This window comes from Phalacrocorax aristotelis, chromosome 26, assembly GCF_949628215.1.
Source record: "Phalacrocorax aristotelis chromosome 26, bGulAri2.1, whole genome shotgun sequence".
Taxonomy (NCBI): Eukaryota; Metazoa; Chordata; class Aves; order Suliformes; family Phalacrocoracidae; genus Phalacrocorax; species Phalacrocorax aristotelis.
Genome location: NC_134301.1, coordinates 720,533 through 746,275, shown reverse-complemented (window position 1 = coordinate 746,275; position 25,743 = coordinate 720,533). Strand labels below are relative to the sequence as shown.

The following is a 25,743-nucleotide window of genomic DNA, read 5'->3' as shown; positions in this document are numbered from 1 at the left end:
CTGCCCCCACCCAGGGCCGCGCCGGAGCCGCCCGGCGGCTGCAGGGCCACGTCACCCATGGGTGCCGCTGGCACGTCGGGGCAGGCACCCACCCACCGGCACCCCACAGCGCCCCGGGGGGCGTGGGGGTGGGCGCTGAGTCACCCCCAAAATCCAGTGGGGGGTGGGGGGTGGGGGGGGAAGGGAGCACCCCAGCACCAAGACCCCCCAAAAACCCGTTTATTAGCCAATAAATAAATCATTAAATAACACAGCGGAGCCATAAATAGCGCCCGGGGGCACGAAGGGGTCGCCGCCGGGGTCAAGGTCGCCTCCGGGGTCAAGGTCGCCGCCCCCGGGTCCCGCCTCACCGGCTGAGGAACTGGAGGTTGATGGTGGCCTCGGGGACGAGCAGGGTGCGGGTCATGGGGCGCACGCGCCCGCCGCCGGGCTCCGGCCGCACCTCGAAGCGCAGCAGGATCTGCCGGGACACGGAGAGGGACGGGGGCGTTGGGTGAGGCGGGGGGAGGACACGACACGAAATTGGGGACAATTTGGGGAGATTTGGGGCCGGGAAGGCTCGGACCTGCGCCAGCGCCTGGTGGATCTCCAGCTCGGCGAGGCGGCGGCCGACGCAGCTGCGTTTGCCGGCGCCGAAGGGCAGCGAGGCGAAGGGGTGCCGGGCGGCGTCGCGGCCAGCCAGCGCTCGGGGCGGAAGGAGTCGGGAGCCGGGAAGAGGCGGCCGTCGCGGGACGTGGCGTAGTGGCAGAGGGTGATGAGGGTCTGCGGGACAGACGGACACGGACAGGCGGGGGGGGGGGGGGGGGGGGTGGGTTAGCGGGGCGGGGGGGTCCCACCCGCTGGGGATGGCGGGTTGGTGGGGGGGGGGAGGGAGGTGGTGGTCCCGGCCCCGGCTCACCTGGCGCGGCACCACGTAGTCGCCCACGCGGATGTCGCGGTCGGGGACGACGCGGGCGTTGGCGGGGATGACGGGGTACAGCCTGCGCGGATGGGGCGGGGTCACCCGGCCACCCCATCTGCATCCCAGTCCCATCCCTGCCACCATCTTCATCTTCATCCCCGTCCCATCCCTGGCCCCGTTCTCATGCCCGTCCCCATCCTCATCCTCATCTCCATTCTTGTCCCCATCCCAGACCCCCAGCTTCATCCCCACCACCATCCCCATCCTCGTCCCCATCTTCATCCCTGCCCTTGTCCCCATCTTCATCTTCATCCCTGTCTTTGTTCCCAGCCAGCTTCATCTTCATCCCCACCACCATTCCCATACTCAGCTTCATCCCTGCTCTCATCCCCATCCTCATCCCCATCCCCGTCCCATCCCTATCTTCACCCTCACCATGGGTCCCATGCTCATCTTCATCCTGTCCTTGTCCCCACCTTCATCCTCATCCCCATCTTTGTCCCATCTTCATCCCCATCACCACTCCTGTGCCCACCTTCATCCCTGTCCCCATCCCTGTCCCGTCCCCATCTTCATCCCTCTCTTCATCCCCACCGCCATTCCATGCCCATCACCTTCATCCCTATCCTTGTCCCAATCCGCATCCCTCTCCTGTCCCCATCCTCATCCTCATCCCCCTGCCCCTCCCATCCTCCTCCGCGGCCCCGGCCCCACCTCAGGGTCTCCTTCACCACGGCCCTCAGCAGGGGGACCCTGGCGAGCGCGGTGGCCGAGGGGCCGCAGCCGGGGCCGAGCGCCGCCGCCAGCTCCCGGTGCAGCGCCGCCTGCACCCCGGGGTGCCGCGCCAGCTCGTACAGGCTCCACGACAGGGTGCTGGAGATCTGCGGGGAGGGGGGTGTCAGCGGGACCCCACCGACACAGGGACACCTCCCGAGACAGGGACTCCATGGAGACGGAGACCCCACCAAGACAGGGACCCCACCGAGATGGGGAGCCTCCCCACGGAGATGGGGACACAACGGGGACCCCATGGAGACAGGGACACCTCCTGAGATGGGGACACCTGCCCACGGCGACTGGGACCCCTCCCCAGTGCCCTCCTCACCGTGTCCACCCCGGCCAGCAGCAGCTCGGTGACGTTGCCGTGGATGACCTTCATGGGGACCTTCTCCCGGGCCAGGTGGTCGGTGAGACACGCCTTCGCCGCCGCGTCGCCCCGCTCGGCCGCCTCGGCCACGCGCCGGTCGATGTGACCCTTGGCTGGAGCGGATGAAGCCCCCCCCGCCTCCGTGAGCGTCAGCACGGCCGAGGGGCCACCGGCCGCCCCCACGCCCCCGCCGCGGCCCCTCACCGAAGGCGAACATGTAGTCCCAGGCCTCGCAGAAGGTCCGCCAGGGCTTGGGGAAGAGGCGGTGCAGGGCCTTGGGCATGGCCATGGTGAGCAGCGTCGTGACGAACATGGTGTTGATGGAGCGGATGAAGGTCTCCGTCTCCCGCGGCACCTCCTGCTCCAGGCAGCCCAGGCGGGAGGCGAAGAGGATGGACGAGATGCCTGGTGGGGGGGCGGGAAGGGGGTGAGCCAGGGGACGCGGGGGGCTCTGGGGACGGGGAGGAGCCGGGGCAGCATGAGGAGCACCATGGGGAGCCCTGGGAGCGGGAGACACTGGGGTCCTTGGGGACGTGGTGGGGACATGGGGGGACATGGGGACTATGGGGACACGGGGAGCACCACGGGGGACCCTGGGGACCATGAGGAGCACCTTGGGGGACATGGGGAGCTCTAGGGGACATGGGGAGCCCTTGGGGTCAGGGAGAACCCGGGGGAGCATGAGGAGCACCATGGGGGACATGGGGGACACTGGGGTCCTTGGGGAAATGGTGGGGACACGGTGGGGACACGGAGGTACCTTGGGGACATGGAGGACCTCAGGGAACATGGGCAGCCGTGGGGCAGGGACATGAGTCCTTGGGGACGCTGGGGGACAAAGGGTGCCCTGGGGACAGGGATTGCCAGGGGGACACAGGGGGATCCTGGGGGGGGACACACGGAAAAGCCCTGGGGGGGGTCACAGCAGGTCCTGGGGGATGCAGGGAGCCCCGGGGGACAAGGGAGACCTTGGGGGGACACGGGGAGCCCCGGGGGACGCACACAGAAGTCATGGGGGGACCCGGGAAGCACAGGGATGTGGGGACACAGCAGGTCCTGGAGGACACGCCCGCTGCCCCCCTCCCGCGCCCCCCCCCCCACTCGTCACCTTCCAAGCCGAACTTGTAGAACTCGGCGGCGACGTCGGGGACGAGGTGCTGGGGGTGCCGGTCGCGCTGGCGCTGCAGCCGCCGCAGCAGGTCGCCCACCACCCCGGCCACCGGCCCCGCGTAGCCCTCGGCCGCCCGCGGCCGCAGCAGCAGCCGCCCCAGCAGCCTGCGCAGCCCCTGCCACTCCTCGCCCTCCCTGCGGGGCGGGGGACACGTGTGACGAGGGGGGGACACACACGCGTGACGGGAGGGACACGTGTGGGGGGGACAGGGCCCCCCCAGAGGAAGCGGCTGCTGCAGCCCAGGTGCGAGCGTGGGCACCCGCCTGCACCAACAGGCCTGTGCACGTCCCCCCCGTGCCCACGGGTGGGTGCCCACGGGCACGCGGGGGGGGGGGGGCAGCGGGGCTGCGCATGGAGCTGTGGGGCTCGGCATGGGGCTGGGGGGGGGCTGCACATGGAGCTGGGGGGCTCCACATAGAGCTGGGGGGAGGGGGCTCTGCACAGGGTCGGGGGGCTGCGCATGGAGCTGTGGGGCTCTGCATGGGGTTGGGGGCTCTACACGGGGTCGGGGGGGCTGTTCACGGGGTCGGGGGGGCTGTTCGCAGGGTTTGGGGGCTGCACATGGAGCTGGGGGGCTCCACATGGAGCTGGGGGGGGGGGGCTCTGCACAGGGTCTGGGGGCTGCGCATGGAGCTGTGGGGCTCGGCATGGGGCTGGGGAGGGGGCTCTGCACAGGGTCGGGGGGCTGCGCATGGAGCTGTGGGGCTCTGCATGGGGTTGGGGGCTCTACACGGGGTCGGGGGGGCTGTTCACAGGGTCTGGGGGCTGCACATGGAGCTGGGAGGCTCAGCACAGAGTCGGGGGGATGCGCATGGGGTCTGTGGGGTCTCTGCACGGAGCTGGGGGGCTGCACGTGGGATCTGGGGGGCTCTGCACGGAGTCTGGGGGTTCACATAGCACCGGAGGGATGTGCAGGAGCCTGGGGGGCTGCAAGCAAGATCGGGGGGGCTCTGCCAGGGTCAGGGGGCTGCGCACGGGGTCAGGGGGTCCCTGCATGGGGTCGGGGGGTGCACATAGCACTGGGAGGGGTGTGCAGGAGCTTGGGGTTGGGAGGCTGTGCATGGGGTCTGGGGGGGCCCTGCGTGGGGTTGGGGGGGGGGCTCCACACAGTGCCGGGGGGTGGGCAGGAGTTTGGGGGGGCTGCAAGCAAGGACGGGGGGGGGGGCCATGCATGGAGCCAGGGGGCAGAGCACAGGGTTGGGGGCTGAGTATGGGAATCGGGGGGCTCCGGTCTCCCCACGCCCTCGCCCCGTGCCCACGCAGGGGCCGTGGCTCCCCAGCAGTTACTCACATCCTGCTTGGGGGGCCGGGGGGGGGGGCTGGGGGGGCCGGGAGCGGCTCGGGGGGGGCAGCGGCGGGGCCGGGGGGGGCCCTGAATCACGCCTGAGTCACCCCGGGCTCGCCGGGCCCTTCCCACGCCTGCCCCGGCCCCGCGGGACGCCCTTCCTGGAATGGGCGCGGGGGCTGCGGGGCCGGGGCCGGGGGACCCCCGGGGCTGGGGGACCCCCCAGCACCCCTCGGAGCCCTCTGGGGCGGGAGAAGCCCCCCAGCACCCCTGGGAGCCCCACGGGGCGGGGGAAGCCCCCAGCCCCACGCACAGCCCTGTGGCACCGTGTACAGCCCCCCCCCATCCCACACACAGCCCCCAGACCCCCTGTGCAGCCCCCAGACCCCCCGGCCCTGTGCTCAGACCCCCACACGCAGCCCCCAGGCCCCTGCGCAGCCCCCAGGCCCCACGTGCAGGCCCCGAACCCCTCCAGGTAGGCCCCTGCCCCCATACACAGCCCCAGCCCCTTCTGTAGAGCCCCCAGACCTCATGCACAACCCCTGAACCCCACAAGCAGCCCCCAGACCCCCAGGCACAGCTCCCTGAACCCCATGTGCAGCCCTCAGACCACTCAAGCAACCCCAGACCCCTGTGGGCAGCCCCCAGACCCCATGTGCAGCCCCTGTGCAGAGCTCCCAGACCCCTGGGCAGAGCCCCCAGACCCCATGAGCATCCCCCAGACCCCCAGGCAGCCCCCAGACCCCACAAGCAGCCCCCAGACCCCCAGGCACACCTCTCTGACCCCCAGGCACACCTCCCCGACCCCACGAGCAGCCCCCAGACTCCCAGGCACAGCTCCCTGACCCCCTGAGCAGCCCCCAGACCCCCGGGCACAGCCCCCCAACCACTGAGCAGAGCCCCCAGACCCCCAGGCACAGCTCCCTGACCCCTGGGCACAGGGCCCTGACCCCACGAGCAGCCCTCAGCCCCCCAGACAGAGCCCCCTGACCCCACGAGCAGCCCCCAGCCCGCCGTGGGCAGCCCCCAGCCCCACTCACGCAGTGAGCAGCCCACAGGCGTGCCCGCGGCAGACCCGATAATCCTTCCAGGAGGAGAGATGGGAGCGGACAGGGAAGTCGCCCTCCTGCCGCAGCACCTGCTCGATCAGCCCGGCCTCTGCCACGTGCACCGTCAGGATGGGCCCGAAGCTCGCCTTCCACACCGGCCCGTAGCGGGCACGGCCCTCCACCTGCGGGGACGTGGGGACATGGCACCGGCCGGGCACCAGGGTGGCATCGAGGTGATACCGGGATGGCACTGGGAAAGGGCCTGGAGCCTCGGGGAGATGCTGGGTAAGAGAGGGCTGGCCTTGGCAGGGGGGGTCCCAGGGCCCCCAGTGCTCCCAGCCCTGCTGCACCCACCCGTGGACGGCCCCAGGGACCCGTCCTGGGTGCTGCCGCCCACCCGTCCCGGGAGCCCAGCCAGGGCACCCTGCGCCCGGCGAGGGGTTAACCATTAGCAGCTGCTGCTCGGTGAGAGCCCAGGGCTGGTCCCCGGCGCCGCCAATCCCCAGGGGCTGGGGTCAGGGTCCCCTTGTCCCCTCTGAGCCCCAGGGCCGTGGGAATGGGGTCCCCTTGTCCCTGCCAAGCCCCAGGGGTTGGGGTTGGGGTCCCGTTGTCCCTTCTGAGCCCCAGGGCCATGGGAATGGAGTCCCCTTGTCCCTGCTGAGCCCCAGGGGTTGGGGCCGGGGTCCCGTTGTCCCCTCTGAGCCCCAGGGATTGGGGTCGGGTCCCCCCCATCCCCTCCGAGCCCCGGAGGAGATTGAGATTAGGGTCCCCCCCATCGCCTCCAAGCTTCAGGGATTGAGATCAGGCTCCCCCTGTCCCCTCTGGTCCCCAGGGATTGAAATTGGGGTCCTCCCATCTCCTCCAAGCCCCAGGGCAGTGAGACCGGGGTCCCCCCTGTCCCCTGCAAGAGCCAAGGTGGTGGGACTGGGGTTCACCCCATCCCCTCCAAGCCCCAGGGACCGAGACTGGGGTTGCACCTGTCCCCGCCAAGCCACAGGGCAGCAAGACCAGGGTCCCCCCCTCCATGTCCCAGGGTGGGGGGAGCAGGGTCCCCCCTGCTTCCCTCAAGCCCCGGGGCTGATGGACCAAGGTCCTGCTGTCCCGGCCGAGCCCAAGGTGGGGGGTCTGGGGTCCCCTCCAGCAGCCGGACGGTGGGAAAGGGGTCCCCCCATCCCTGCCGAGCCCCGGGGCGGTGGGTCTGGGTCCCAGGACCCTTCCCGCACCCCCTGTCCCCGCCGAGCCCCGGAGCGGCGGGAGCGGGGTCCCCTCGGGGGGAGGGACCCCCGGCCCCCCCCGGGGCCGCCCCCCGCCCCGTTACCTGCAGCTCGTGCAGCCGCCGCAGCCCCCCGCGGCAGAGCAGCTCGTAGAGGAAGGCGGCGGGGGGCGGCCCCGGCATCTCGGCCAGGCCCCGGGGGCGGCGGGCGGCGGCAGGGGGCGGGGGGGGCGCCGGGGGACCCCCAGCTCGGGCAGGCAGCGGGAGAGCAGGGCGGCGCGGGCGGGCAGGCGCAGGCTCTGCGGCATGGCGGGGCGCGGGGGGGGGGGGTCACGGGGAGGGGGGGGACACGGGTGGGGGACACGCGTGGGGGTCGCGGGGCCGCGCCTCGACTGAGCCGGTGGCCTCGGCCGGGGCTTTATAAGGGCCCACGTGGAGCTGGGCGCGCCCCGCCCCCTTCGGCCCGAGCCACGCCCCTTGTCAACAAACCCCGCCCCCCCACGGGGAGATTTGCATAACGAGTTTCCCGGGGCCAATGAGGGCGTGGGTGGGGCCGCGGCGGTCACGCGTGGGGGGGCGGGGCGTGGGCGCAGCCACGGGTGGGACCGTCTGTGTCGCGTGTGTCCCCCCATGCACACGCATGCACCCACAGCCACCCCATGTGCCCTTCCCCCCACCCACGGACACCCCGTGTGCCCCTCCCCCCGTGTGCACCCCCACCCACCCACAGCCACCCCGTGTGCCCCTCCCCCCGTGTGCACCCCCACCCACCCACGGACACCCCGTGTGCCCCTCCCCCCGTGTGCACCCCCACCCACCCACAGCCACCCCGTGTGCCCCTCCCCCCACCCACGGACACCCCGTGTGCCCCTCCCCCCGTGTGCACCCCCACCCACCCACAGCCACCCCGTGTGCCCCTCCCCCCACCCACGGACACCCCGTGTGCCCCTCCCCCTCGTGTGCACCCCCACCCACCCACAGCCATCCCGTGTGCCCCTCCCCCCGTGTGCACCCCCACCCACCCACAGCCACCCTGTGTGCCCCTTGCCCCACCCACGGACACCCCGTGTGCCCCTCCCCCTCGTGTGCACCCCCACCCACCCACAGCCACCCCGTGTGCCCCTCCCCCCACCCACGGACACCCCGTGTGCCCCTCCCCCTCGTGTGCCCACCCACCCACCCACGGACACCCCGTGTGCCCCTCCCCCTCGTGTGCACCCCCACCCACAGACACCCTGTGTGCCCCCCTGTGTGCCCCTCCCACCCGTGTGCCCCCCCACCCACCGACACCCCTAGTGCACCCCCTGACACCCCCAGTGCGCCCCCACCCAACACCCACGGACACCCAGAGTGCCCCCCCCCATGTGCACACACCCCTCCCCCCGACACCCAGGGACACTCCCTGTGCACCCCCCACTCCCACACTGGTTCCCAGCACCCCTGAACTGGGGGGGGGGGGGGGCTGGGCCGGGCCCCCCCACGGGAACACTGGGGGCAGACACAACCCCCGCCCCGCCTCCCAGTTCAACCAGTGCCCACAGGCCCACGGGTAGCCGGGGGGGGGGCAGGGCTAGCCCCCCCGCCCCCCCGCGGGGGTGACACAGGGGTGCCCCCCTTCCCCCGCCCCCCCGATTCCCGGGAATTACCAGTTTGCAACACCGGAAGCACCGGGCAGGGCTGGTGGAAACCCCCACCCGTGGGGGGGAACTGGGAGAACTGGGGGCCCCCATCCCCCCTCTCCCCCGGGGGTTTCCTCTCCCCACGGGGAAACTGAGGCAGGAACCGCCTCCCTCCCCCCCTAAATTACCCCCGGGGGGGGGGAGGCAATTCCCACCCCCTCAAATTACCCCGGGGGGGGGGGCAATTCCCAACCCCCCGTGGGGTGCCTGGGGGGGGGGTCAGCCCCGGGTGGGGGGGCCCGTGGTGACGAGAGAGGGGGCGATACTGGGGACATGCTGGTGGCTTTATTCCAAAAGCGGGGGGGCTGGGAGGGGGAAGGGGCACGGTGGGCCCCCCCCGGGGGTGGGGGGGTCCGAGGCCGGCCCCACTCGTGTCCCCTCACGTGTCCCCCCCCACGGGGGGGTCTGGGCGGCGGCGGAAGACGGCGGGAAAGACGGGGCGGCCGCCGCGCTGCGCCTTGCGGCCCTCCTCGGTGGCCGTGCCCAGGCGGGCCACGATGGGGTCGGCGGCCTGGGGGGGGAGGGCAGGGCTCCGGTGGGTCCCAGTGGGTCCCAGTGGGTCCCGGTTGGGTCCCAGTTGCGGGGGGGGTGTCCATCCCCCGCCCCCCACTCACCAGCTCTGCCAGCGGCACCTCCTCGAAGAGCGGGTGCTCCCCGAAATGCTTCGCCATCCACTCATGCAGCTCCGCCACGTCCGTCACCGTGTACACCAGCCCCTGGGGGGGGGGGCTCCGACATCACCGAGGCGGGGGGGTCCCCAAAACCACCCCCACACCCCAACAGCCCCTCCCAACCCATCCCCCCCACCCCACGATCCCCAAGGGGAGCTGGTACGGCCCGGGGCATCCCCGGGGTGGGGAACTTGGGGGGCCCCAGGGGGGCGTTGGGGGGCGCAGGGGGGTTTTGGGGGGCCCCAGGGGGTGTTGGGGGGCGCCGGGACCCCCACACTCACCCCCGGGCGCAGCACGTAGCCGTACTCGGCCAGCAGCGCCGGGCTGATGATCCGCCATTTGTGCTTCGTGCGCTTGAAGTGGGGGTCGGGGAAGAGGAAGAACATCTTGGTGAGCTGGGGGGAAATGTGGGGGGGGGGGGTCAGCACCCCACGTGGGACCGACCCCCCCCCCCCGCTCGGTGCTGGGGAGGGGGAACAGGGTCCTGGGGTGGGGTACGGGGGTCCTGGGGGGCTTTAGGGGGGCCCTGGGGGGTGTTTCAGGGCGTCTTGGGGGGTTCCTGGGGAGTTTTGGGGGAGTCTGGGGGGAGATCGAGGGGGTCTCAGGGTTTTTCGGGGGGTGGGGTACAGAGAGTGTCGGGGGGGAGGATCCCAGATGGGGTGCTTTTGGGGGGTCCTGGAGGGGGTGTTTCAGGGGGTCCCAAGGGGCGGGTGTTTTGGGGGTGTTTGAGGGGTGCTGGGGGGTGTTTGGGGGGGTCGCAGGGGGTGTTTTGGGGTGTTTTTGGGGTCTTTGTGGTGATCCGGGGGGGGGTTGTTTTGGGGGTGTTTGTGGGGATCCTAAGGGGGGTGTTCGGGGGTCCCGGGGGGGGGTTTTGGGCGTGTTTGTGGGGATCCTGGGGGGGTGTTTGGGGGGGTCCCAAGGGGGTGTTTCTGGGGATCCCGGGGAGGTGCTCGGGGGGTCCCAGGTGGTGGGGTGTTTTGGGGGTGTTTGTGGGGACCCTGGGAGGGGTGCTCAGGGGGTCCCGGGGGGAGCGTTTGGGGGGTCCCCACCTGGCCCTTGCGGAAGAAGTGGGGCAGGTGCTTCATGGCGTTGCCCGCGCAGGCAGGCGGCGTTGCCGAAGGCGCCGGGCCGAGCCGCCCGCAGCGCCCGCAGCCGCGCCCCGGCGAAGGCGGCCACCTTGGCCCGCAGCTCCAGCCCCAGCATCAGCGTGTGCGGGAACAGCGGCGACAGCTCCACTGCGGGGGGGGGGGGGGGCTGAGCACCCCGCACCCACCACCACACCCCCCCTGCCCCTCCCGTTCCCCCCCCAGTGCTCCCCAACACCCCCCTTCGCCCAGCCCCGCCTATTCCCCCCCTCCCTGTGCCTCCCCGTGCCCCCAGCGACCCTCCCCCATGCTCCCAGCCCCCCCATTCTCATGCCCCCCTCCCCCCAGGACAGCCTTTCCCCCCCCCCGGTGCCCCCCCATTCCCCACCATGTGTCACCGCCCCCAGCCCCCCTGTTCCCCCCCACCCAAAAGCCCCCCATTACCCCCCCTTACCCAGGCCCCCCCTCCTCCCGTGAGCCCCCCACCCCCCACAGCAGCCCCGTTGCCCCCCCCCCCCAACAGTCCCCCGGTGCTCCCCCATTCTCCATCCTCCTGTTCCCCCCTCCAAGAGCCCCCCAGCCCCCACCAGCCCCCCAGGCCCCCCCGTTACCCCCTCCCCCCGCGCCCCCCCCTCACCCAAGAGCCCCCCGTAGCCGCAGCCCACGTCAGCGAACTCCACGCGGGGGGGGGCCCGGCCGGGGGGGGCGGCGGGCGGGAAGAACGCGGGGAAGAGCGAGGCCCAGTCCATGTCCTGCGGGCGAGGGGGGCTGCGGGGCAGGCGGCACGCGTGGGGCGGGGGGGTACCAGGCCGGGGAAGGGGGAAACGTGGCGGGGTTACCGGAGCAGGGGAGGGCACGCGTGGGCGGGGGGCGACGTGTGGGGGGACACGGGGCAGGGTAACACGGGGGCGGGGACACGCGTGGGGGGCACCGGGCCGGGGGAGGGCACGCGTGGGGTGAGGGGTTTACCGGGTCGGTGGGGGGAATGTGTAGGGGCCCTCGGGGCAAGGGGTACAGGGAGGGGGAAGGGAGCACGGGCGCGGGGTATACGCGTGGGGGCTACCGGGGTGTGGGGACACGCACGGGGGAATTCCCGGGGCTGTCGGAAGCACCGGGGGGGGGCGTTCCCGGTGGCACCGGGAGCGAGCGGGGGGGGCCCGGCGGGGCCCTGGTGCCCGCGGGGGTCCCGCGGGGGTCGCGTCCCGCCCTGCACTCACTAGCGCAAGGTGTGGTCGGCCAGCGGGTTCGCGTGAGCCCGCTGCCGGTAAAACCGCTTCTGCGGCGCCGCCGCCGCCGCCTCCTCCTCCTCCATAGCGGCGCGGCGGGCGCGGGGAACAGACGTCACCGCGCGGCGCTGCCGAGAGACGTCACGGCCGCACCTGCCGGCAGGGGCGGGGCCTGTCCGGGCTCCGCCCCCTTCCCGCGCCTTCGCAGTCTGCCCAGTGAGCCCCTCCCAGAGCCAGGGCCAGTGCCCCCCCAGTGCCCCCCCAGTGCCCCCATGTGCCCCCCCAGGGCCCCCCCAGTGCCCCCCCAGTGCCCCCATGTGCCCCCCCAGGGCCCCCCCCAGTGCCCCCCCAGTGCCCCCATGTGCCCCCCCAGGGCCCCCCCGGTGCCCCCCCGGTGCCCCCCCAGTGCCCCCCAGTGCCCCCATGTGCCCCCCCAGTGCCCCCCCAGTGCCCCCCAGTGCCCCCATGTGCCCCCCCAGTGCCCCCCCAGTGCCCCCCCAGTGCCCCCATGTGCCCCCCAGTGCCCCCCCAGTGCCCCCCCGGTGCTCCTCCAGTGCCCCCCCAGTGCCCCCCCGGTGCCCCCCCGGTGCCCCCCAGTGCCCCCCAGTGCCCCCCCAGTGCCCCCATGTGCCCCCCGGTGCTCCTCCAGTGCCCCCACAGTGCCCCCACAGTGCCCCCATGTGCCCCCCAGCCCTCCCAGAGCCAGGCCCAGTGTTCCCAGTGCCCCCCAGTGCTGCCCAGTGCACCCCAGCCCCTCCCAGAGCCAGGCCAAGTGCCCCCCAGTGCCCCCCAGTGCCCCCCAGTGCCCTCCCAGAGCCAGGCCAAGTGCCCCCCAGTGCCCCCCAGTGGCCCCCAGCCGCTCCAGAGCCAGGCCCAGTGTTCCTATTGCCCCCCAGTGGCCCCAGCCCCTCCCAGAGCCAGGCCAAGTGCCCCCCAGTGCCCCCCAGTGCCCCCAGCCCCTCCAGAGCCAGGCCAAGTGCCCCCCAGTGCCCCCAGTGGCCCCAGCCGCTCCAGAGCCAGGCCCAGTGTTCCTAGTGCCCCCCAGTGGCCCCCAGCCCCTCCCAGAGCCAGGCCAAGTGCCCCCCAGTGCCCCCCAGTGCCCCCCAGCCCCTCCCAGAGCCAGGCCAAGTGCCGCCAAGTGCCCCCCAGTGCCCCCCAGTGGCCCCCAGCCCCTCCCAGAGCCAGGCCAAGTGCCCCCCAGTGCCCCCCAGTGGCCCCCAGCCCCTCCCAGAGCCAGGCCAAGTGCCGCCAAGTGCCCCCCAGTGCCCCCCAGAGCCAGGCCCAGTGTTCCCAGTGCCTCCCCAGTGCCCCCCAGTGCCCACCTCAGTGCCCCCCGGCCCCTCCCAGAGCCAGGCCCAGTGTACCCAGTGTGTCCCAGTGTCCCCCCAGTGCTGCCCAATGCCTCCCAAGTGCCACCCAGTGCTGCCCAGTGCTCCCAGTGGCCCCCAGTGCCCCCCAGTGCCCCCGGGACCTGGCACTGACCCAGTGCCCCCATTGCCTCTCTGTTCCCCCAGCCCCACCAGCCGTCCCAGTCCCTCCCAGTCCTTCCCAGTGCCCCCAGTCCCAGGCCCTTCCCGGCATGGGGGCGGTTGGGGAATTCGGGCTGCGGCGAAGCCGGGGGCGATTTCTGAGAAGGCCCCGGCGGGGGAGGGGGCCGGGGGGGGTTGAGCAACACGGGGCTGGATCCATCCGTCCGTCCCGTCCGTCCGTCCTTCCAGGAACAGAGCCTGCGGGTGACTCAGGGCGGGAAGTCATGGGGCTGCACCCGGGGGGGGGGGCAGGGAACAAGGGTCCCCCCCCATCCCCCCCGCCCAGGGTGCCCCGACCCCCCCCCCGACGTGCCCCGACCCCCCCCCCGACCCCCCTGGGCACCGGCCCCTGCCACGGCCACGAGCATTAACCCGGTGACGCGGGCGGTGACGCAGGGCCCGGGGGGGCCCAGGGGGACCCGGGGGGGTGGCCCAGGGCAGGTTGTTCATTACCCCTGAGGGACCCCCCGGGGGGGGTCACACACGCCCCTCCCCCCCCAGTTACTGTTTATCCGGGTTGTCCTGGCTCAGATGGCGGCACCGGGGGGGCGGACTGTGCCGGGGGGGGCCTGGCATGGGGGGGGGGCTCTCCCGGTGCTGGGCCACCGTGGCTGAGGGCAGGATGGCGGGACGGGGACAGCGGGACGGGGTCACCAGGACGGGGACACCAGGACGGGGACTCCGGGCCCAAGGACAACTGGGTGAGGGACACCATGACCAGGCACACGAGGACACAAGAACAGGGACACCACGGTCAAGGCCACCATGACTGGGGACACTGAGATCAGGGACATGGCGACAGGGACACCATGGTCAGGGACACTGGGCCCAAGGAAAACTGGGTGAGGGACATGGGGACAGGGACATGGGGACAGGGACACCACGGCCAAGGCCACCATGACCAGGGACACCAGAGTCAGGGACACAAGGACAAGGTCACCATGGCCAGGGACACCAGGCCCAATGACAACTGGGTGAGGGACATGGGGACATGGATATCGGGACAAGGACTCCATGGTCAAGGCTACCATGACAGCGGACACTGGGATCAGGGACATGGGGACAGGGACACCTGGGCTGTGGACACAGGGCTGGATCCAGGCCCCTCCCAGTGGCCAGGGCTGTGGTGACACTAGTGTTGGTGGGACAGGGACAGGAGCAGGGGGGGACCGAGGGTGGCACCAGTGTGAGCGCAATGAAGCCACGGGACGGGGCCGGACTGGGGTGGGGCTGGGCGGGCTCTGGCTGGGCTGGGGTTGGGATGGGCTGGGCTGGCTGGGAGCAGGGTGACACCGTGGGCAGGAAAGGGCTGGAAACAGCACGACGGGACTGGGGATGGCCTGGGGACACTGGGACGGGGCAGGGGACACTGGGCTCCCCCAACCCCAGCCTGGTGGGGGCTGGCAGGGCCCTCGGGAGCTCACCCCGTCCCACCCCCTGCTTGAGCAGGCACAGCCAGAGCAGGGGCACAGGACCGCGTCCAGGCGGGGCGTGGATGTCTCCAGGGAAGGGACTCCACAGCCCCTCTGGGCAGCCTGTGCCCCTGCTCTGGCACCTGCACAGGGAAGGGGTTTGTCCTCATACTGAGGCGGAACTTCCCGTGTTCCCACTTGTGCCCGTTGCCCCTTGGCCTGTCGTTGGGCACCACCGAAAAGAGCCCGGCCCCATCCCCCTGACACCCGCCCTTCAGATATTTATAGGTACTGATGGGATCCCCCCTCAGCGTCCTCTTCTGCGGCTGAACAGACCCAGGTCTCTCAGCCTTTCCTCCCAAGGGAGATGCTCCAGCCCCTGATCCCCTTGGCAGCTCTGCGCTGGCCTTGCTCGAGCAGCTCCCGGCCCTTCTTGACCTGGGGGGCCCAGAACTGGCCGCAGCCACCCCACATGTGGCCTCACTGGGGCAGAGCAGAGGGGGAGGAGCACCTCCCTCGCCCTGCTGGCCACACGCCTTTCCATGCCCCCCAGGACACCGCCAGCCCCCTCGGCCCCAAGAGTGCAGTGCTGGCTCGGGATCACCTCGCTGCCCCCCAGCACCCCCAGCACCCTCTCGGCACAGCCGCCCCCCGGCCGGTCGCCCCAGCCTGTGCCGGTGCAGGGGGTTGTTCCTCCCCAGGGCGGCACCTCGCGCTTGTTGCATTCCCTGAGGTGCCCCTGGGCCCAGCTCCCGGCCTGGCCAGCTCTCGCTGGGTGCCAGCACCGCCTGCGCCGCACCGGCTGCTCCTCCCCGCGCGGGATCCTCAGCGAACCTGCCGGGGGGACGCTCGGTCCCTCCGGCCGGGCACTGGTGAATAGAGTGACCAGGGCTGGCCCCCGCGCAGAGCCCTGGGCATCCCCGCTGGCTATGTGGAGCAGGGGACCCCAGGAAGGGGCAGGGGACACTGGGGATCCACTGGGGGACACTGGGAAGCAGAAAGGGGTTACTGGGATGGGGCAGGGGACACTGGGAACCAGCCTGGGGGCACTGGGATGTGGCAGGGGACAACAGAGATGGGTCAGGGGACACCGGGACAGGGCACGAGACACCAGGGGACCCACCTGGGGGCCCTGGGAGGGGACAGGGGACACTGGGATGGGGTCAGGGACACTGGGAGGTGACAGGGGACACTGAGGCACCCGTCTGGGGATACTGGGAGGAGACATGGGACACTGGGGATAGGGTAGGCGACACGGGGGAGTGGCCTGGGGACACTGGGATGGGGTCAGGGGATACTGGGAACCAGCTTGGGAACACTGGGACGGGACAGGGGACACGGGGGATGGGGCAGGGGAGACGCGGGAGTGGCCTGGGGACACTGGGAGGGGGTCAGGGGACACTGGGAGAGGACAGGGGACCCCGGGCCGGCCGCCAGCCAGGCGACGTGGGAGGAGCTCCAGACCCCGCCCTCACGGGGAGGACGGGGCGGGGCGTTCTCCGCTCTGACCAATCACGAGCGGGTGCGCGGCTCGGCCCCGCCCGCCCCGACCAAGATGGCGGCGCCCGCCTGCCACGTGGGGACCGGGGGAGCGGCGGGAGGCGGCGGCAGGGGAAGGGGAAGGGGAAGGGGAAGGGGAAGGGGAAGGGGAAGGGAAGGGGAAGGGGAAGGGGAAGGGGAAGGGGAAGAGGAAGAGGGGGCGGAAGCGGAAGCGGCGGGGCCCGGCGCCGGAGCGCTGTGCTCCGTGTTCCCCCGCGACCCCGCGCTCTTCGCCGACGCGTTCCCGGTGCGGCGCCGGTACCGGCTCTGCGGGCGCGTCGTGCGCATCGCGCAGCACCACGGGCCGCGCCTGGGGGCGGCCGCCTGCGTCTGGGAGGCGGTGCGTGGGGGCGGGGGGTGCCGACTGATGGGAGAGACCCGGGAGAACGGGGGGTCCCGGGGGGGAGCCGGGGGCTCCCGGTGGCTGGGGGGCACCGCGTGATGGGGGGGCACTCGGAGAGACTGGGGGGTCTCGGGGGGCACCAGGTGATGGGGGGCACCCGGAGGGAATGGAGGGTTCCGGGGGGCGCCGGTGGGTCCCGGGGACTGGGGGGTACCGGGGGGTACCCCGAGGGAATGGGGGGTCCCGGAGGGGCTCACGGTGATGGGGGGAGCACTGGGGGAGGGGGAGTCCTCGGGATCTTGGGGTGGGGGAGAGCCCTGGAGCACTGGGGGGGGGCACTAGTGGGGACTGGGAGACCCCTGGAGGGGTGGGGGATCCCTAAGGACCACCCACTGGGCGGGTCTGGGCTGAGCAGTCGCCCCGGGCGGGGGGGGGACTGTCCCCACGCCCCCCCCGTGCCCCCCCCCAGCTCAGGCCCGCCCCGTGCCGGGACCTGGAGCAGCAGCGCTTTGGGGGGGGGGGGGGACACGACTGTCCCCCCGACCGCCCCCAGCCCCCCCCGTGCCCCCCCAGGCCCTGTCCCTGTGCCGGTACCTGGAGCAGCAGCGCTTCGATTTCCGCGGCCGCACCGTGATCGAGCTGGGCGCCGGCACCGGCAATCGTGGGCATCGCGGCGGCGCTGCTGGGTGCGGGGGCGCGGGGGGGCACCCCGGGGCCGGAGGGGGGCACCCCGGGGCCGCAGGGGGCACCGGCCCCCCTCTGAACTCCCCTCCCAATTCCCCTGCCCATTATGGAACTGGAAGGGTGGCACGGGTGACTGGGGTGGGGGCCCCTGGGGTTTATTGGGGGGGTGTGTCTGCAAGGGTATGGGGGTGTAGGGGGGCTCTAGGGGGATGTGGGGGGTTTGTGGGGGTACACGGAGTGTTGGGGGTGTGTGGAGAGGGTCTGGGGTACACGGGGTCTGGAGTACAGAGGGTGTTTGGGGGTGTGGGAGGGGTTTTGGGGGTCTGGGGGTATAGGGGGATGTGGGGTGTACAGGGGAATAGGGGTGTGGGAGGGGGTCTGGGGGTACAGGAGATTTGTGGGTGTGTGGACATACAGGGTGTGGGGGGGTTGAGTTTTGAGGGGATCTGGGGGGCAAGAGGTGGTCTGGGGATACCGGGAGTTTAGGGGGTGGGGGAGGGGATTTTGGAGCGACTGGGGGATACAGGGGGTGTGGAAGGGGTCTGTGGGGATTTGGAGGGGTACAGGGGGTGTGTGGAGAGGGGCTAGGGGGGTACAGGGGTGTGGCGGGGGTCTGGGGGTGCGTGGAGGGGTGGAGGAGCTTTGGGGGATGGGGTTACAAGGGGGGGTGGAGGGGGCCGGGGGGTACAAGGGGAGTGGAGGGGCTTTGGGGGTATGTGTGTGGGTGGAGGACTTTTGGGGCGATGGAGGGGGTCTGGGGGCGATACAGGGGTTGTGCCCCTCCCGCTTGAGCCCCACCCCGGGTCCCCCCATTTCAGGAGGGGACGTCACCATCACGGACCAGCCGGCGGCACTGGACCAAATCCGCGAGAACGTGGAGCTGAACTTCGCGGGGGGCCGCGGCCGCGGGTGCGAGCCCTGCGCTGGGGCCGGGACGAGGCCGCCTTCCCCCGCGATTTTGGGGTGATCCTGGCTCCGACATTGTGTACGCCCCCCCCGCGCTGCCCCACTCCTGGCACCTTGCGGCACCTCTGCGGCCCCCGCGCTCTCGCCTGCTCTGCGCCCGCGCCCGGGGGGGCGACGGCGGCCCCGCCCGACGCTTCTTCCGACAGATGTTGCCCCCCTATTTCCATGTCCAGCTGTTGCAGCGGGAGCCTGAGCATGAGATCGAGATCTATGGGCTGACCCCCAGGGGTGGGGGGGACCCTACTGAGGAGGGGGGGGCACCCTTGGCTCGGTGTCCCTGGGCTGGGGGTCCCCTCAGGGAATTAAATGGTCGCCAGGACCCTGGGCTCACTCAGCTGTGTGTGATTTGGGGGGGTGTTTGGGTCGGGGGTCTGGTGCTGGGGAGGAGGGTTTCTGTGAGGGTCCTGGGGTGGTGGTAAAGGCTGGGGGGGCTCTGTAAGGGTTTGGGGTTCTCTATGAGAGCCCCTGGGGGATCTATGAGGGCTGGAGGGGGAGGGTCTGGGGGGCTGGTGATGCTGGGGCAGCTATGAGGGTTTGAGGTTCTGGGGGCGTGGTGGGGGGGCCTAGATAGGTCGGGGGGGGGCTGGTAAAGGCTGGGAGGGCTGTATAAAGGCCCTGGGGCGTTCTCTGTAAGGGTCATGGGTTCTCGTGGTGGTGGGGGGCCCTGACCAGACGGGGGGCTCTAGAAGGGCCTGGGGTGGGCTGGTAAAGGCTGGGGGCTTCTGTAAGGGTCTGAGGTTCTTTGTGAGGGCTGGGGGGCGCTCCATGAGTGTCGGGGGTGGGGGGTGGGCTGGTCACTGTTGGAGGGGTCTATAAGGTCTGGGGTTCTCTGTGAGGGCTGGGGCGTGGTCATTGCTGAGGGGGCTCTGTAAGGGCCTGGGGGGGCCTGGAAAGGCCCGGGGGTGGGGGGGCTCTATCAGGGTCTGGGGTTCTCTATGAGAGCCCTGGAGGAGCTCTATAAGTGGGGGGAGGTCTGGCCAGGGCTGGGGGGGGGGCTCTAGAAGGGCCGGGGGGGGGCCTGGTAAAGGCTGGTTGCTCTGTCAGGTCTGGGGCTCTCTATGAGGGCGGGGGGGGCTCCATGAGGGTCTGGGGAGGTGTCTCGAAGGGTTTGGGGGGTCTCTGTGAGGCTGGGGGGGGAGGGGGCTGGTCAAGGCAAGGGGGGCTGTGTCAGGGTTTGCGGGGTCTCTCTGGGGACCCGGGGTGGTGTGGTAAGGCTGGGGGGTCTCTATAAGGTGGGGCGGGGCTGGCAGTGCCGGGGGGTCTCCATGAGGATCTGGTAAAGGCTGGGTGGGGAGGGGGAGCGTTGTAAGTGTTTGGGGCTCTTTATGAAGGCCCTGGGGGGCTCGGGTGGGGGGCGGTTCCTGGCAGCGCTGGGGGGGCACCGTGAGGCGGGGGGGGGGGGGGCCTCCGGCAGCCCGGGGATCCCGCCCCCTCCCCCAGCCAATGGCGCGGCGCCGTCGCGCCCCGAGTGACGTTTGCCTCATCCGCTCCGGCGGCCAATCAGCGCCATGGGGGCGGAGCCTCGCTCAGGCGCACGCGCGCGACCGCTGCCCATTGACGTCATCGAGGCGCGCCGCGGCGGGCAGAGCCAGGAATGCAGCGGCGGCGCTGAGGGCGCCGGCGCTGCGCGGGTGGTGAGCGGCGGCGCCGGGACCCTCGCCTCCTCCCCCGAGCGGGAAGCCCCCGGTGGGGGCGGGGGTCCCGGCGCCGGCTCACGCCCCTCCCCCGCAGGCCCCCCCGGCCCGGTTCTTCCGCCCCGCCCCCCCGGCGCTGGCGGCGGACAAGGAGGCGCTGCTGGAGCTGCGGCGGCGGACGGGGCTGTCCTTCGTGCAATGCCGGGAGGGGCTGCTGCGCTGCGGGGGGGACCTGCGGCAGGTGGGGGACACCGGGAGGCACGGGGGGGGTCCCGGGGGCAACCTTGGGGTGGACGGTCGGGGAGACCTGCTGGGGGGCGGGGAACGGGGGTGGATGGGACCTGGGGGGGGGTCCCGGGGGCAGCTTGGGGGAAGCTGGGGTGGCGGGACGGGGTCTGGGGGGCAGGAGGAGCCTGGGGAGGCGCGGGGAATGCGGGGGGATGGCACCTGGGCGGCGGTCCCTGGGGGGCGGGACAACCGGGGAGGGGGCGGCGAACCGGAGGGTGACCCGGGGTGAGCCGGGACATGGGGCGGAAGGGGACCTGGGCAGGGTCGCGGGAGGGCGGGGACCTGGGGGCAACCTTGGGGGTACCTGAGGGGAGGGGCGGGGACGAAGGGAGCCAAGGGGGGGATGGGAGCTGGGGACAGCAATGGGGGGTGCACGCGGGCGGACGAAGCTGAGAGGGGGGACGGGGAACATGAGGACCTGGGAGGGAGGAGAATGGGGGGGAGCCAAGGGGGGGGATTTGGGGGGGGTGACTTGGGGTCACGACACCCCGGGGGGGGCTCGGGGGGACTGCTCCCCCGACCCCACCGTGCCGCAGGCCGAGGCATGGCTGCAGGAGGAGGCGCAGCGCCGGGGCTGGAGCAAGGCCGGGCAGGTCCGGGGCCGCCGCACGCCTGCTGGGCTGGTGGGGCTCCTGCGGGGGGGGCCGGCGGCCACCATGGTGGAGGTGAGTGACACTGGGGGGGTGGGGGCACGGGGACCTCCCCCAGCCTCACCACCCCCTCCCCTCCCTGCTCAGGTGAACTGTGAGACGGATTTCGTGGCCAGAAACGCCGAATTCCAGCAGCTGGTGGAAGCGGCAGCGCTGGGCGCCATGGCTCACTGCCACGCCGCCCCCGCGCCCCCCGGGCCCTGCGCCACGGTGAGGGGGAGCCCGGGGGAGGGAGGGGTGACCAGGGGCACCCCAAAAACTCACAGTCCTCCTCCCTGTTTTCTCCCAGCACCTGCTGGAGGCGGAGGAGCTGGCACAGCTCCGGACGGAGCCTGGCGGGGCTCTGCTCAGCGACCGCTTCGCCGTGGCCATCGGTGAGTGATGGGGGCCCCCAAAACCTGTCCGGGCGGGGGGCAGGGAGCCCCTGGGGGGGGTGAGAAGCCCCCCAGGTGGTGACCGGAGCTCCACCCTTTCCTTGGGGATGAGAATGTGGCTGGGAAGGGGACTGGGGTCAGGGGTAGGACACCCCCCCTTCGGCATCAGCGCCCCCCCACCAAGGCTGGACCACAATTTTCAGGGAAACTGGGTGAAAACGTGGTTGCTGCGGCGCGCGGCCTGGCTGCGGGTGCCGGAGGGAGGACGGGTACATCGCGGCCTACGCCCATGGGGGGCTGCCGGTGGGGGAGGGCCCGGTGGCCATGGGCACCTATGGGGCACTGGTGGGCTGTGAGTGTGCCCAGCCGCGGCCCCCCGAGACTGAGCTGGAGGAGGTGGGGCGGAAAGTGGCACAGCACGTCGTGGGGCTGGCGCCCACCAGCCTGGGCACCCCCGAGGAGCTGCCCCACAGTGGGACCCAGGGGGAGGAGGAGGAGGAGGAAGAGACACGGCTGCTGGCCCAGAGGTTCCTGCTGGAGCCCAGCCTCACCGTGGGGCAGTTCCTGCAGGCGCGGGGGGGCGTTGGCCGTGCGCGGCTTCCTGCGCTTCAGCTGTGGCGAGGAGGGGCCCGGCACCGCCGGCTAGAGCCCCACGGCCAGCCCAGCCCCACAGCCAGCCCCATGGCACCAGCCTGGCCCCACGGCCCTGGGTCAGGATCAGCCCCAGATCCAGCTCAACCCTACAGCCCTGGATCAAGATCTGCCTCACAGATCCAGATCAGCCCCACACCCAGCTGAACCCCACAGGCCTGGGTCAGGTTCATCCTGCAGCCCAAGGTCAGGCCTAGCCCCACATCCCCAGGTCCAGCTCAGCCCCACAGTTCTGGGCCAGGCTCAGATCCAGCTCAGCCCCAAGCTGTGGGTCAGGGCCAGCCCCACAGCCTGGGTCGGGGGGGGGGGGCAGGGTGTGTGTGGAACCCCGAGCCCCCTGGTGTCATGGGGCGGGGGGGGGGGGAAATGTGGCACAATAAAACCCTGGAGGAACCAGCCCCGGTGCTGTGTGGGGTGGGGAAGGGGTGGGGGGAGGGGCCCGGGGTCCCCCCCGGGCAGGGGTGCCCTGCCCCTCCCCCCCTCCTCTTGCACTTCCCCCCCGCCCTCCCCCGGAGCCGCTGCTTTGCTCTTGGCTTGCTTTAATGACAAAATCAGTACAAAAGGCCCCAAAATATTGGGCGGGGGGCGGGGCTGCACCCAGAGCCCCCCGCCCCCAAGCGGGGGGGAGATGCTGGGGGTGTCCCACCCCTGGGGGGGCGGGTCACACCCTTGGGTGATGCTTCAGGGCCGATCCCCCCCCCCCCCCAGCACAGCCCCCGGCACTCCCAAAGCCGCAGGTGTCCCCCCTCCCCGTCGTCTCCGGCCGCCTCCGGGACAAGTAACCGGGAACAGCCGGGCTGGAACAGCCTATCCTGGATTACTTGAACCGGGCCGCGGCCGCCGGTCCCGAGCGACCCCCGCACCGGGGGGGGAGGGGCGCGTCCCCGGCAGAGCCCCTCCCCCCCGGGCAGCCCCTCCCCCCGCGGCTCCCGGGATGGCGGGGTGGGGGAGGGGCAGGGGGACGGCAATGGGGGGTGACGCTGGAGGGGGGGTCGGCAATAAGGGGGGGTGTCTGTAACGCGGGGGTGGCGGTGACTGAGGGGGACGCGCGCATCGCGGTGGGGCCCCGCCCGGGGAGTCCCGCTCCCTTCCCCCCCCCCCCCCCGGGGGCTCCGCCCCCACCCCCCGACCCGCCCCGCGCCGCCGCCGGGGGCTCGGCCCCCCCCTCCCCCCCGGTACCTGCCGCCTCCGGCCGCCGTCGAGCCCGGGGGGGGGAGGGGAGGGGGGCGGGGGGGGTCGCACCGGGAGGGGGAGGGGGGGGCTACGCCGCCCCGCACGCGCCCCGCCGGAGGAAACGGGGCTGCGGCGGTTTCCAGGCCCCCCCGCGGGGCGGGTGGGGGCGTGGCGGGGGGAGGGGCGGCCGCGTCCGGCGCTTTGTTATGTTGTTACGGAGGGGGGAGGGGGAGCCTTGAAACGGCCCGCCGGGCGCTGATTGGGCGGGCGGGGGCGGGGCCGCGGCGCGGGGATTGGCCGGGCGGGGCGGGGGGGCGGGCCCGGGCCGTGTTTACCTCGCAAACATTCCGGGCGCCGCGGGAGGGGGCGGGGCGGGGTACGCCCATCCCGGAAGGGGGCGGGGCCTCGGGGGCGGGGCGTGCCTACGAAGCTCCGCCCCACGGCCTCGTCACCTGCCCCGCAACCCGCCGCTCCCCCCCCCCCCCCCCCCCCCCCATCGATGGGGTGCCGCAGTGGGACCCTCCAGTGCTCCTGTTTTGGGGCCGGGGGGGGTGTCCCTTTTTCTGCCTTAAAAACCAGCTACTTGGGGTTAATGTGGAGGAAGATCCCCGGGGGTGATGTCATCAAGCCCCCCATTTCACCCCCAAATCCACCCAATATCACCCAAATTCCTCCCATTTCATGCCCAATTTTGCCCTCAAATCCATGCAATTTCACCCCAAATTCCTCCGATTTCATGCCCAAACCCCCATTTCTCCCCAAATTCCTCCCATTTTACCCCCAAATCCCCCCATTTCACCCCAAATTCCCCATTTCACCCCCAAATACACCAACTTTCACCAAAATTTCTCCTATTTCACCCCCAAATTCCCCCCAAAATCCCATCATTCCACCCCAATTTCACCCCCAAATCCCCCCATTTCACCCCCACCCGGGTGAGCACCGGCTCTGCGGGACCCCCCCCGCCCCCCTCGGGGGTTTAGCCCGCTTCAGGGGGGCCGCGGGGGGGGGGGGTGTCAGGAAGTGGGTGCTGGGGATCAGCGAGCCCCTCCCCCCGCCTGGAGCACCGCCCCCCTCCCCCCAGCCCCCCCCCGGGACGAGCAGCCGGGGGATGGGGGTGGGGATGCCAGTTTTGGGGGGTTTTACGTTGAACTAAAGGAGGGGAAGCTGAGGGTCGTGGGGTCATAAAGGGTCCCCGAGGGGGGGGAAAGGGCTCAGAGCCCCCAGCCCGGCTGGGAGCAAGGGTGTAGCCCCCCCGCCCCCCAAGAGCACCAGGTGCCAAGGGAGCGCCCCGAAATCCCCGGGGAGAGCCCGGAGCGGGGGAGGGGGGGACACGCCGACAGGGACCAGGGTGCGCGGGGCGGCCTCGGGGTGCCCGTGGGGTGCCCTTGGCCGCTCTCGGCAGGACAGATCCACACGGCTGCTCCTCCCCCGCTCCAACCCCTTTCCCGGAGCCGCGTCCCCACCACGGCTCGGCTCGGCCAACCCGACCCCCGTCCTGCCGCTGCCCCCGCGAGAGACCCCAGGATCCCCCCAGGATTTGCAGCCACACCTTAGGCTTGGCTTAAATTCTGCTGAACTCGAGCCGCGAAGCTCGCCGGCGGGACGGCGCCCAGGGTTAGACTGGGCAAAGCCGGCTTAGCCGCGCCGCAGCGAGGAGCTGCCTGGGCTTAGCAGAGTGTTAAGCAGGGCTTGGCAAAGCTTAGGGGAGAGTTAAGTAGGGCTTGGCCAAGCTTAGCTCAGTTACGCAGGGCTTGGCAAAGCTTAGGGGAGAGTTAAGTAGGGCTTGGCCAAGCTTAGCTCAGTTACGCAGGGCTTGGCAAAGCTTAGGGGAGAGTTAAGCAGGGCTTGGCAAAGCTTGGTGGAGCGTTAAGGGCTTGGCCAAGCTTAGCAGAGTGTTAAGCAGGGCTTGGCAAAGCTTAGGGGAGAGTTAAGCAGGGCTTGGCAAGCTTGGTGGAGCGTTAAGGGCTTGGCCAAGCTTAGCAGAGAGTTAAGCAGGGCTTGGCAAAGCCTAGCTCAGTTAAGCAGGGCTCAGCCCAGGCCATCAGGTGGGAGAAGCCCCTGGTGCCAGGGCCTCGGGCAGGGTTGGGCCCGTGGGGGCTCCACACTGGACTGGGAGTGGCCCAGTGGGGCACTGGGAGGGGACTGGGGGCACTGGGAGGACACTGGGAGGGGACTGGGGGGCACTGGGGGCACTGGGAGGGCACTGGGAGGGGACTGGGGGGCACTGGGGGGGCACTGGGGGGCACTGGGAGGGGACTGGGGAGGCACTGGGGGCACTGGGAGGGGACTGGGGAGGCACTGGGGCACTGGGAGGGGACTGGGGGCACTGGGGGGGCACTGGGGGCACTGGGAGGGGACTGGGGAGGCACTGGGGGGCACTGGACGATGGCCGGGGGCACACTGGGAGCGACCCCCAACATCTGGGTGGGTCGAGCCCCGCCCACCCCATTCTCCTTCCCCATTGGCTGCCCCTTGTGTGACGCCACTGATGCGTGGGAGGGGCGAGGGCGGGGTCTGAGGGGTGGGGTCTGAGGGGTGGGAGGGGCGGAGCCATGAATGGGGCGGGGGCCAGGGGCTGCAGGGCAGTGGTGGGGTGGGGGGAGTGACGGGGGTCAGGGGGAGCTGTGGGGCAGGAGGGGGCAGCGGGCCCAGCCTCCCCCCCTGGTAGACCCTCGTGGGGAGATGGGTCGGGGGGAGCAGGGACACCAGGGATGGCCCCCGCGGGTCCCTCCTTGGTGGGGAGGACACACGGACCCTCTGCCCCCCAGGAGGACCCTGATCCCCCCCTCCCAAACCCGTGATGCCCCAGAACTGGGGCAGCTTTGGGTCACCTTTGGGGGCCGTTCCTTCAACAAGGTGCAGATAGACCCTGGCTTAGTTAAGCCTGGCTTAGCTTCTGCCCGGGGCTGCGAATTGAATTAAGCGCCATTTTCTTTCAAAGCGAATCCCCCCAAAACGCGACTGCGGAACACGAAATCCCGTGGCTCCCCGTCCCCCCCAGAGCCGGGCTGGCGGCGGCCCCACGGCTGAGGGGCGTTTAGGCCTCACCCACGCCCCTCCCCCCGCCACG

At 71.9% G+C, this 25,743-nt stretch overlaps 4 protein-coding genes across 4 annotated transcripts; 2 read left to right on the top strand and 2 right to left on the bottom strand.

Annotated features, from left to right (window-relative positions):
• Positions 1-205: 205 nt before the first annotated feature.
• On the bottom strand, positions 206-7,408 carry CYP27B1 (cytochrome P450 family 27 subfamily B member 1). Its single transcript, XM_075075795.1, is given in 11 exon segments — positions 206-460; positions 566-675; positions 678-762; positions 899-980; positions 1,616-1,782; positions 2,007-2,161; positions 2,253-2,453; positions 3,157-3,353; positions 5,545-5,735; positions 6,872-6,990; positions 6,993-7,408. Coding segments are annotated over 11 exon segments (1,827 nt in total). The 5' UTR covers positions 7,399-7,408; the 3' UTR covers positions 206-346.
• A 1,303-nt stretch (positions 7,409-8,711) lies between these two features.
• Positions 8,712-11,571, bottom strand: METTL1 (methyltransferase 1, tRNA methylguanosine). The gene is given in 7 exon segments (XM_075075712.1): positions 8,712-8,956; positions 9,060-9,161; positions 9,398-9,511; positions 10,166-10,210; positions 10,212-10,351; positions 10,839-10,969; positions 11,419-11,571. Coding segments are annotated over 7 exon segments (759 nt in total). The 5' UTR covers positions 11,514-11,571; the 3' UTR covers positions 8,712-8,824.
• Positions 11,572-15,923: 4,352 nt separating this feature from the next.
• EEF1AKMT3 (EEF1A lysine methyltransferase 3) lies at positions 15,924-18,230 on the top strand. Its single transcript, XM_075075518.1, is given in 5 exon segments — positions 15,924-16,247; positions 16,824-16,907; positions 16,909-16,936; positions 17,753-17,838; positions 17,841-18,230. Coding segments are annotated over 5 exon segments (801 nt in total). The 3' UTR covers positions 18,120-18,230.
• A 1,178-nt stretch (positions 18,231-19,408) lies between these two features.
• TSFM (Ts translation elongation factor, mitochondrial) lies at positions 19,409-21,824 on the top strand. Its single transcript, XM_075075517.1, is given in 9 exon segments — positions 19,409-19,430; positions 19,540-19,775; positions 20,359-20,487; positions 20,560-20,682; positions 20,762-20,846; positions 21,050-21,072; positions 21,074-21,106; positions 21,108-21,422; positions 21,424-21,824. Coding segments are annotated over 9 exon segments (1,035 nt in total). The 3' UTR covers positions 21,493-21,824.
• Positions 21,825-25,743: the final 3,919 nt, after the last annotated feature.